General features: G+C 31.3%; 1 protein-coding gene across 1 annotated transcript; it reads left to right on the plus strand.

Annotated features, from left to right (window-relative positions):
* Window positions 1–7,989: 7,989 nt before the first annotated feature.
* On the plus strand, window positions 7,990–11,900 carry LOC145119500 (monocopper oxidase-like protein SKU5). The gene is made up of 9 exons (XM_079055167.1): window positions 7,990–8,442; window positions 8,820–8,929; window positions 9,048–9,318; window positions 9,427–9,565; window positions 9,658–10,024; window positions 10,285–10,650; window positions 10,750–10,828; window positions 11,285–11,484; window positions 11,577–11,900. The coding sequence occupies exons 1-9, from the start codon at window positions 8,296–8,298 to the stop codon at window positions 11,668–11,670; spliced, it is 1,773 nt and encodes a 590-aa protein (XP_078911293.1). The 5' UTR covers window positions 7,990–8,295; the 3' UTR covers window positions 11,671–11,900.
* Window positions 11,901–12,637: the final 737 nt, after the last annotated feature.

Here is a 12,637-nt window from a genome sequence, read left to right on the forward strand (position 1 = left end):
CTTAACATCCGGCTTTGACTTTGACTTATGCTTGGGAGGTGAGGGCCGGGAACGTATGCATCAATCAAGGCCCATAAAATCATATAAAGAAAGAAAATAATCAATACACGAGTTGGTTGGCCCCACATGAGCTGGCATATCATGTGGCTATGTCATTGTGATGAATAACAAAAGCTTTATTAAATTATTAGACACCATAATTAAAGAATATTTAAGCTTATTTATTTATAATTTAAAGACTATATAAATCCAATTTGTTAAACAGATTGTACTCCTCCCCTTTTGTCGTGGTAAAAGATAAAAGTTGACCACCACTGAATGATTAAAGATCCAGATTCGATTAGTGATTATGCCCTATTGATTGGAGATGTAAGTTAAATTAAAAAAACAAATTTATTTATTAAAGGTTTTTTTTGCCACATATTATACTCTCATTCAATTTGCTAAATGTTATTTTGTGGTTATTTTGAATTAATTTCTTTTCCACATGTCATTTTATGAGTTTTTCTATTTTAATAAATTTCACATAATATTTTAATGTAATAATTACAATAAATATAGTAATAAATGAATATCAATTTCATTAATAGACTTACTTTCTTATTTCAAAATTTCCAAATTAAAGCTCATTATTTTATTTTATTTATTTATTTAAATTTAAAAGATAAAAAAACAAATCAATTTTAATAATTCATTAATTTTCTTATTTTCTTATAAATCCAAAGTTCTTAAATATTTAGACATTTATATTTATATTTTTTTTTAACTAACCTATGTAATACATGAATTTTACACCTAGTAAATAAATAGCCACAATGAGTTTGTATAAATTTCAATCACAAAAAAAACATGATACCATTTGGATTGTTTAGATTTATGTTTTTTTTCATGTTAAATTTGTTGTATTCTATTTTAATAACGAATAATAATAAAATTTTAAATGTTATTGTAATATTTTCTAAAGATAAAATGATTTTTTAAAGCTTTAAGTTTATTTAAAATTCTTTATTTTGTTAAAAAATCATGATGATTTCATTATAAACTTATAATTGTAGATTAAAATATGAATAAATTTAATATATAATGATTGTTATAGACAATAATGGTGTGGTTGAATAGAAACCCGCCAAACCTGATGGGTTATTGTCCAGAGTAACAAAATAATGTGAGATTTGCACGACGTTTTATTCACATATAAAGATAGAGATTGTATGATGCTTGGAAACACTAAAACTATCAAAATATAAAAAAAACAAGTTATATATTAATATTATAGTTAAAAGGACGAAATTAGGTTTATATGGAAATGATAAGTATTTATGAGAATGTACAAATATGCCGATGGTTTTTTATATGGTTTTATTTAACTATATATTTTAGATTATATTTCTTAAAAAACTAATCTAAAAATTTTATAATTCAGTATATATGATACTTAATATGTTTTGAAATATTCATTTATAGTTAAAATGAAAGGTTGGATGCAAAAGGAGGAGAACAAAGCTGAAACAGACGAAAAATAAAGAATCTAGGAAAACATTTGAAAGGCACGCTACGCCCCTTAAGAAAATTACAGAAATCGCGAAAAAATCCCGTGTCGATCTACGTCTTTGTGTGCAACAAGGAAACCTGGCACCACGACGTGGTGAGACCTTCACCATGCCGTGACAACACAATTTTATATATATACTTGATTTGCAGCCCTAATTCGAATGCCAACTTCCACTAACTCGGGGAGCAAATTATTAGTCGATTCAGATGTATTTGAGAGCTGAAGAACACCTTTCGGGATGTTCTCTTTGATGCTTGTCGGCGTGCTGGTATTTCTGTGAAGAAAGAAGCGCCAGTGAACTTTTTGACGGACCCGCAGGATGGCATGTCCACACTTAGACAGGCTGACATTTTGGTCTTTGGATGGATAGGAGGGAAGCATGCGTGCGTGGATCTTACTGGGGTCTCTCCTCTCGTTGGTTTGGGGAGCGGGGGTTTCACAGCTGGTCATGCCGCTTTGAAAGCCGCTGCGTGCAAAGTGGTAAAGCACGAGAATGCATGTATAGAAAATCAACATGTGTTTGTTCCTTTTGCATTCGATACATTTGGTTTTCTCGCATCAGAGGCGGTGGAGCTCCTTAATAGAGTCCAACGGGTCATGCATTCTAATGTCATATCTCCTAGATCCACAAATGTTGTTTTCAAAAGAATTGGTTTTGCCATCCAGAAAGGGCTAGCGGCGCAGCTTGTTGCCCGTTTGCCTTCAATCGATATGTATTGAACTATAATTATCACATAGTTTGATGCAAGGCTAAAAACCTTATTACTTTCACTAGATGTAGATGAGCCCTAGTTGATATGTTTTGATTTTTTTAGTTAGATTATGTAAGTTGGATTTAAACTTGTGTTTGATTGATTGTTTACTTTTCATGTTAAAGTTATGATTTTTATTACCTACATGTGAGTTTTGTGTAGTTTAGATGATCAATCTAGATACATTAGATTGATTATTAACTTTTTATGATCATTAAATTGTTAGGATTAAAGATTTATCCAATTTTAGGGTTAGATAATATAAATTATTAATTTTGATTGTATTAGAGAATTATAGTCATTCATGCTATGCTTGATTTATTGTCATGACCATTGATAAGAATCGTTAAATCATATCGTTCATAGTTGAAATTATTTAAATGGTTTTGTGTTCATTAATTGCATGATTATTGGGATTAGATGTTCATTAATCATTAGTATTAAAAATTTCGACCAAGATAACTAGTTATAAAATTTGTTAACCAACTCATTAATCCATTGCATGCTAATGAGTCAAATATATAAAACTTGAGGGATTCATATTCTAGTGGAAGTACTTAAAATATACCGGTTTAACTAGTTCTTTGCTTTTTGATTGCTTTAGTTGTTTGAAATTGATAATTTAAGTTTCTGAATTTGCAAAATCAGAAAACCCCCTATTTACTTTTATGTCTTTAGTTTAACTATTTGCTTATTTATTTGAATCAAAATCATATCCGTTCCCTTTGAGTTCAACACCCTTTCTTATCTTATATCGTATTACTTCACGACTAGGTACACTATTTATTTGCGTTATAAAACTAACTGAGATTCGATAGGATTTTATACATTTAAAACTAGTGGTATAAAAAATAGCACATAAGTTCTAATAAGAAGTATAACATTTCTAAGTAAATAGATGTACTTCTGGATAAAAATATTATTTGTATTATAATAAGAACCATTGGTTATTACAATCCTATATTACGGATTCCTTCGTACTTTCGCACAATATTTATCATTTCCAATATAAAATTTAAACTATATATATGTTCACTTTTTTTAAATACAACGGTTTTTGTAGTGCATATACTTTCAACTTTGAAAAGCAACTTTACTTGTAAATATCAATTTTATTGTTTAAATATAAATAGTTAAAACCAAATCATAACCCAACACAAGGGAGGTTCGTATTCATATTAAAAATAAAATCAATTCACAATTTCATACTTCCAAATAAAGGGCAGAACCTAAATTTCAAAACAATAAAATTTCATAACCCAAATTCATTCAAATTACAAAATTTTAATTTATAAACTAGGGACTTATCTGGTGAAAATACACTATGATATATATATATATATATATATATATATATATATATATATATATATATATATATATATATATATATATATATATATATATATATATATATATATATATAGGTAAGTTCAATTGAGAAAATAAAAAATGTTGAGAATGGGGGAATCATTCTCAGTCACTCATTTAATCTAAGCATAAAAGACACGATGTCAAACTTGTAAATATGATAATAACCTTCAATCTCAAATACGTAACATCGATTTCTTTGTTGAATACTCCGAATTTGAATTTCCCAGATTCGCAAACGAACTCAGTTGGAATCAGAATTTCTTTGTTGTTCATGAAATTGGAATTGGAGTTCTGGACTCGCAGTCACAATCAACATTGAAGGACTCGGAATCGGTACTCACAGGTTCCTAATCGGATTTTCGGAAATCAAAATCAAAATGTGAAATCGATCAGACATAGGATGTCGCATCTGAAGTCGGAAGCTTTTGAAATTGGAACATATATTCTAATCGGAACAGTTCGCGGCTTGATTATCAATATTACAAAGAAATCTGGAATCGGGATTTCAAGGTTTCAAAATTGAAATCGGAATTTTTTTTTGGAATGAAATGAAAATCGGAATTGCACGCTTCAAAGTCGAAATCGAAAGTATATGATGATTTGGAGTTGATAACTTGAATTGGAAGTATCATGTTTTTAACATTTTTAAAAAAGTTAACTTGTATGCACTCCAACTGTTTTATGAAATGCATAAACTAAATTACCACGTTATATTCACATATGAATATGTTTTCTGACCTGAATCAGTATATGATTATTAAAACAAAAAACAAATATACAAGTCTGTATGTTATTTCTATGTGAATAACGTATAAAAATTATATATATTTGCGAAAACACATTGTAATATTCATATGTGAATATACTGTGTAATATTCATAAGTGAATATATCATCTTATATTCACAAGTGAATATACTATGTAAAATTCACATGTGATATACCATGTAATACTATGTAATATTCACATATGAAAATATCATATAATATTCATAAGTGAATATACCATCTAATATTCACAAGTGAATATACTATGTAATATTCACAATTGAATGCATCGTCTAATATTTAAATATGAATATACTATGTTTATTATATGTTATATTCATATATGAATGATACTTAAATTATAAAAAAAATTAATCATACTTTTTATTCATAAGTGATAATGTATTTTTTTCGGAAAAAAAATATTGTTTTGAGGTCCTAAGCAAGTTTGTAATTCATATGTGAATAACATATAAGAATTATATCCGCATGTGAACATATGTAATATTCACAAATAAATATATATGTAATAATCAAATATGAATATATATGTATTATTCACAAATGAATAAAACTGTCAATAAAACCGAGGACTACAAAACATATAAAATTAAAGATAAAAAAAGTATTTGATAAAAATATATATTTATTCACATGCAACTAATCTTTTTAGGTTAATAAAATAATTATATAAGCATATATATTTTTATTAATGTTATATTCATTTGTGAATAAATGATAACTTTTTTTTCGGAAAATTATAAAAATAGAAAAACGTCATTTTGAGGCCTTAAACAGTCCCGAATGGCCGAAAAACACCGTACGTCACGGCGAAGCTGTGAGTTTTGTAAATCGCACCATTTTACATCAAATATGCGAATTTCGTCCAATTCCGAGACTAAACTTCATTGCGGCAAATTGTTTTGATGATGTCACTAAATTTTCATTCCTACTAGTGATGACATCATCATGACATGCTATTTATTCATATATGAATAAAGTTTAGAAATCATTACGACATATTTACTGATGATGTTACTAACTTCAATCCCACTAGTAAAAACATCATTGTAATCTGTTATTTTTATTTATGTGAATAAACTATGCATGTTGATTTATTTATTTTGTGAATACAACCTTTATATATAAAAATAAATAATACACTATAAGAATTGGTTTGTGAATAGTTTTTTTGTATATTGTAACAATATTATTTTACATGTAAAATCAACATTATACTAAGACAAACAACATTGTATTGGTTAATGAATATCATTTGCATTTGAATTTAACACGATCAAAATGAAAAATATATTAAATTGTATAACATTTACACGTGAATATAAAAACATATTGTCTTCGTCAATGATATATTCTCAATTATGTCAACCAATCGTCAACCACCGGGATATGAACCAACCATTGATTGAAATGTTATTCTTTTATTGAGTTATAACGATACCTGGAAAACATGTGAATACACATAAAAAATGTTAAAAATATACTTTTAGTTCATAATAATAGCGATTTATCACATTCTAATTATCACATGGTATATTCACATAAAAATGTATAATCATATGTAAATATTATATGATATATGTTGTTTATATTGTATATTTACATGTAATATTACATGGTATATTCACAAATGAATATTACATAGTATATTCACATATGAATATTATATGGTAGATTCACATGTGAATAGTATATGGTATATTTACTTGTGAATATTACACATTCTAGTCACATCTAAATATTGCATGGTATATTCATTCATGAATATTACACAGTATATTCACATATGAATAATATATAATATATACACTTGTGAATATGATACAATATATTCATATTTAAATATTAAACGATGCATTCACTTGTGAAGATTACATAGTATTTTCACTTGTAAGTATTAGATGATATATTCACTTATGAATATTGTATATTTGTTTTGTGCTTTAATAATCATATACTAATTAAGGTGCGAAAACATATTCATATGTGAATATAACGTGGTAATTTAGTTTATGCATTTCATCAAACAGTTGGAGTGCATTCAAGTAAGCTTTTTTAAAAATGCTAAAAACATGATACTTTGACTATTTAAAACTTACAAAATAGTAGATTGATAGAGAATTATATGAAATTTTTCAAAAAAAAATGATTTGATGTTTTTCTAACCTTAATTTCGAAGTTTTGTTTGATGATCGATGTTGAATGAATGATATGAAGTGAAATTGTTGTTGATTATCGATGATGTTGATCTAATAACACTGGGAGTATAATTAATCGTAGATGTTGAAGATATGCTCGAATTCAAGCATAATTGAAGGTTGGATTGAAAGAACCAAAAATAATTTTTTTTGTCTACTGTTGAATGATGTTGATGAACGTGTTTTTGACGAAGATGGATGATTGATTAACACTGGATGATGTTGATCGAGGATTTAATTGAAGAAATTTGGATGATCGTTGAAGGTTGGAGAAGAAATTTGGATGATGAACGATCGAGTAGTAATGAATTTGAATTGTTATCAAATTATCCACAATTATGTATCTGTGATTGAAGGATATCATATCATATTTACAATTTTGTCACCGTGTATTTTATGTTAAGATGCTAATTAAATGATTGGCTGAGAATGAATCCCCCATTCTCAACCTTTTTTTTTTTCTCAATTGAACCCTCCTATATATATATATATATATATATATATATATATATATATATATATATATATATATATATATATAGAGAGAGAGAGAGAGAGATAAAGTTTTACCCATTTTCTTTTTATTATTATTATTGAAATGTTAATAAAATATAAAAAAAACATAAAAGTAAATAAATAAATGTATAACCGTTTTTTTGGACTAAAATCACGGGATTTTCTGGATTTTGGACCTTCAATACAAGTTAAAACCTTTTTGGATCTTATCCAAAGTTTTTTACAAACCACAATGACCAATTTTATCGTTTTTTCTATTTTTGTCTATAAAATTGTTTCCAAATCATAACCATTTACTACCATTTTTGAGTATTTGCTTAATGCATCAAAATACAAGTTCTAATGCAGTCTAAGCCAAATTGAGGAATATTTTCAACGGCAAAACTTTTCTATTTCATCGATGAAACCTCACCATCGGTATATTACCACCGATAATATAGTAATCGAGAGACAGTGTTCACTGACGGTAATATGCTCCATGTATGCATACCGCTAGTAAAAAATATAACATACCGTTTAGCCTAAGCATAAATGAGCATTCTAACTATTTTGTGGCAAAAAGGTTAGTTATAGCAGCTAGATTAGTAATTAAACGTTTTCAGTTTTGGTTAAATAAATTTACATCAAATACATTAGTTGATTTGGTTATGACAAATTGATAAGAGCATTATGGCCTACCATTTGAATTTGGAAGGACAAGTATTGGCTTTGCCATGGCCATTTCTTGCCTACCCCTCTTTTGTTCATACCCATCCAATTCATTTCCATGCATGTTCATACTTCATATGATGATGATATGCCAGCAAAGACCAGCAAATGCTTGAGATCAATTTTCGCTGCCAATCCAACCCATTTCTTTAACTTTCTTGCTATTTGTCCCCACTCCCCACCCCCTTCCTCCTCAAAAACAGAAAAAAGGAAACTGTCTCACCTTCTCTCTCTATCTCACATTTCTCCATTTCACAAACACTATTTTCTCTCTCTCTCTCTCTCTCTCTCTCTCTCTCTCTACCCGATTGATAATGTAAACTCCCTGAAAAAGCTACGCCATTCTTTTGATTCCAAAATTTTCTCATTGAGAGCAAAGATTTATACCCTCAAAAGTTTTCCCATTCATGGCTTCTTCTTCTACCTTTCGCTACTCTCTCCTTTTCGTCTGCATTTCCTTGTTTCTGAGCTTCGCTTTAGCTGAAGATCCTACTGTTTCCTACAAATTTGAATATACTTACATTACCGCTTCACCTCTTGGAGTCCCGCAACAGGTAAACCTTCGTTAATTTGCTACATAACTGAAATTTCTCGGGTTTCCCGACATGGGTTTGCTAAATTTCGAGAATTGAATGATGGGTTCTGAATTACCAGTGTTTTCCCAAGTGGGTTTTGCTTAATGTCTTTAAAAATGGGGTGCTTTTAATTTTTGAGAATCAGTCGCATGTGGGTTATGCTAAATTCCTGTCATAGATTGATGGGTTTGTTCCGATTTCCAGAACTTGGTGCTTTTTAGCTTCAGATCTGGGAAATGTTTTTAGGTTTAAACAGAAATGAGCTGTTACAGTGAGACTGTACGCTCTTGTATTTTGACTTATTTAAATGATGTCCTTAAATCTTAACCTGCATTGCTTTGAATCTGGATTTTTAGGTTATCGCCATTAATGGCAAATTTCCTGGCCCTACCATAAATTCAACTACTAACAACAATGTTGTTGTCAATGTGAGGAACAAGTTAGATGAAAATCTCCTCATCACTTGGTAAGATCTTCTTCATCGCGTTTCATATCACAAATCTGTGGTCGGAATGTTGGATCTGTTATGTTCATAAAAACAGTGGATATACGATTGAATCGGATTACGTGTTTGATTGAAACAGGGCTGGTATACAGCAAAAGAGGAGTTCATGGCAAGATGGCGTCCTTGGCACTAATTGTCCAATTCCCCCAAAGTGGAACTGGACTTATAACTTTCAAGTCAAGGATCAAATCGGCAGCTACTTTTACTTCCCCTCACTCAATTTTCAAAGAGCTTCCGGTGGTTTTGGTGGCTTTATTATTAACCCAAGATCTGTAATCCCAACCCCATTTGATAATCCAGCTGGGGATATTATTGTCTTGATTGGTGACTGGTACATAAGAAACCACACTGTAAGTGTTCGACAAAATGCCACACTGAAAATTCTTTCCATTTTTTCTTGTAGCTGTTCTAGATTTATCATTTCTCTAACCTTTCATCCTCCCTTTTTCATTTTGCAGGATTTAAGAAAGACCCTTGATGCTGGCAAAGCTCTTGGAATGCCTGATGGTGTTCTTATTAATGGAAAAGGACCTTACAGATATAACGATACTCTTGTCCCAGATAACATTGATCACGAAACCATTAACGTTGAACCAGGTGATTAATTGATAAATTTATCAATTTATCAATTTTATAATTAATATCATACTTTTTGTTATTATAAATTTAAATTATACAACTTTTGGCAGGCAAAACTTACCGTATTCGTGTAAGTAATGTTGGTGTATCGACTAGTTTGAACTTCAGAATTCAGAACCATAACTTACTTTTGGCTGAAACCGAGGGTTCATACACAGTCCAACAAAACTATACTAGTTTAGATATTCATGTGGGACAATCCTACTCCTTCTTAATCACCATGGATCAAAATGCAAGTAGTGATTACTACATTGTGGCTAGTGCTAGATTTGTAAATGAATCTACATGGCAAAGAGTCACTGGTGTTGGAATCTTGCATTACTCAAATTCTAAAGGAAAAGCCTCCGGTCCCCTTCCGGATCCTCCTCAAGATCAATTTGATAATACCTTCTCGATGAACCAAGCCAGGTCCATCAGGTAAGAAAATTATAATTTTTGTCCCACTGACATCAGTCCTAGTCACAGTCACAGTCACTGTTCAATGCATGTCAGACACAGTACAATCTGCTGTCTTGTTCTGGTGGGGGCCTTATGATTTGACACATTCGTACTTATCAGTCCTAGTCCTAGTCCCAGTCCAATGTCAAATGCAGTACAGTCTGTTCTGTCTTGTTTTGTCTTGTTTTGTTTTGGTCTTGGTGATTTGACACAATCTTTATGATGGAATTGACTTTTAGGTGGAATGTATCGGCTAGTGGGGCCCGCCCTAATCCACAGGGTTCGTTTAGATACGGTTCTATTAATGTGACTGAAGTGTACTTAATAAAAAACACGCCTTGGGTTACAATTAATGGGAAAACAAGAGCTACACTTAGTGGGATTTCATTTGTGAATCCTACCACACCTATCAGGCTTGCGGATCAGTACAAAGTGAAAGGAGCATATAAGCTCGATTTTCCTACTACGCCCCTTACTGGGCCACCTAAGATGGAAACATCGGTTATCAATGGAACTTATAGAGGATTCATGGAAGTTATTTTTCAAAACAATGAAACCAAAATGCATAGCTATCATGTTGATGGATACGCCTTTTTTGTAGTTGGGTATGTGGAATTCTTCTCCATTGCTATGCGTTTGTTTCATTGATTTTTTATAGTTCTAACTTTTTTTTTTTTTTTTTAAACTTGTGATTTGATCTTCAGAATGGGTTATGGTGAGTGGACTAATGACAGTAGAGGGACTTACAATAAATGGGATGGCATTGCTCGTAGCACTACACAGGTACTTCTTAAATGTCTTGTTCTTCTTTTCTGTTACTTTAAAATTAATAAATCTTCAAACTTTGTCCTTAAAACTTTAAAGAATCATTGTTTGGGATGTGGGTTTTTGCATTACTTAATAAATCTTCCAACTTTGTTCATGAACTTTTCAAGAATCATTGTTTTTGGATGTGGGTTCGTGAATTACTTCAATAAATCTTCCAAACTTTGTTCATAAACGTTTTCAAGAATCATAGTTTCAAGATTTGGTTTTTTGAATTACTTCAATAAATCTTCCAACTTTGTTCATAAACCTTTCAAGATTCATCGTTTCAGATGTGGGTTTTCCAATTACTTAAATAAATCTTCCAACTTTGTTCATACAAGTTTCAAGAATCATCATTTCGGATACGGATTTTTCAATTTGATAAATTTTAATAACAATTTGGTAATTTGATTCTCACCATTTGAAAACTAGGTGTATCCTGGAGCATGGACAGCAGTGTTGATCTCTCTAGACAATGTAGGAGTTTGGAATCTGAGAACTGAAAATCTTGATTCCTGGTATCTTGGTCAAGAAACTTACATCAGAATCGTGAATCCGGAGATAAACAACAAAACGGAATTGCCAATGCCGGACAATGCTCTTTTCTGTGGTGCCCTTAGCCGTATGCAGACGTATGTATACACTGCTTTTTTTTATTGTCACTTGTTTTCTTATTTTTTAGCATTTAGATTTCTAAACAACAGATATTGGTTGTAATTTTCAGGCCACAAGATACTTCTCCGGCGACATCGGTGGTGTTTTCCGGTGGCTGTGGATGGGTAGCGGCGGTGGTGATGATGATGATGGTATTGATGTGATTTTGTTTTTTATGTTAGTTTAATGTGTTATTGGAGTGTAATTGCAGGCTTGTTGATACAAAAATCTTTAACCTGTATTGTTTTTGGAAAGATTTTCCAGATGTTGGTGTTTTAGTGATCTGGGATTTATTTCATCATTCTTTTATTTGTCATTAGTTGCATATGTAATGAATGGTAACATTCAAAGATTTCATCATGATTTGAACCTATTAACTTTACAAGGTTTGTTATTGCTATGGTATCCTACTATTGATTAGGGATGATGACTTATGAGGGTAATATATTTTTCGTTTTTTACATATTTAGTCAGTGAATTTTTTTAATCCACATTACCCGTTAAATTAGTTTTTTGTCCATATCTTACCCTTATGACCCGATTTGTGTGGGTTTAGCTGGTTTCCGACATTCATTGCACTGTGGTTGGCATCATCGTCGCCCCCCCCCCCCCAGCGCACCATTCTGCCTTAAACCATCCATAACTGGGTGCTACTCTTCCTTCTCCGCTGTACATCCATTTCCTTCAGCCTCTAGATTTCCTTACCTCCACCGCCCCTTTTTCGTCTAGCACCACACTAACCAACGCATAGTTACCAACGTCACCACAACACTGATCACTACCATTACCATTAAATCTGAAGACTACTCCGCCACCAGGTTAGGTTAGCTAACTTCTGACGTTTTATCCATCGCAGCCATTATGCATGCTCACAACAACCACCATCGACGCTTCACCACCTTGGTTTAAAGCAACCACCACCACCATCACAACCCACATCCACTATCCCTTTCTCTCTCGACCTAGATCTAAACCAGAGGTGTTAGGGTTTGCAGATCAATGTTAGGGTACGAGATGGGTGGTGCTCTAGGGGGTCGAGAGGTGCAACAGGGGAAGGTGAGGAGGTCGGCCAAGGTTCTAAAAATTTGGAGATGAAGAACAATGTCGTCGGAAAAATCATATTGGCTGAAG

This window comes from Lactuca virosa, chromosome 6 (assembly GCF_052849685.1).
Source record: "Lactuca virosa cultivar CGN04683 chromosome 6, Lactuca_virosa_CGN04683_v6, whole genome shotgun sequence".
In the NCBI taxonomy this organism is placed as follows: domain Eukaryota; kingdom Viridiplantae; phylum Streptophyta; class Magnoliopsida; order Asterales; family Asteraceae; genus Lactuca; species Lactuca virosa.

Bases quoted from the DNA above. Each gene is read 5' to 3' on its own strand.
- LOC145119500 (XM_079055167.1), top strand. From the start codon at position 8,296: ATGGCTTCTTCTTCTACCTTTCGCTACTCTCTCCTTTTCGTCTGCATT. The intron at 8,443-8,819 runs GTAAACCTTCGT...CTGGATTTTTAG, and splicing joins CTCTTGGAGTCCCGCAACAG to GTTATCGCCATTAATGGCAA. The intron at 10,651-10,749 runs GTATGTGGAATT...TTTGATCTTCAG, and splicing joins TACGCCTTTTTTGTAGTTGG to AATGGGTTATGGTGAGTGGA.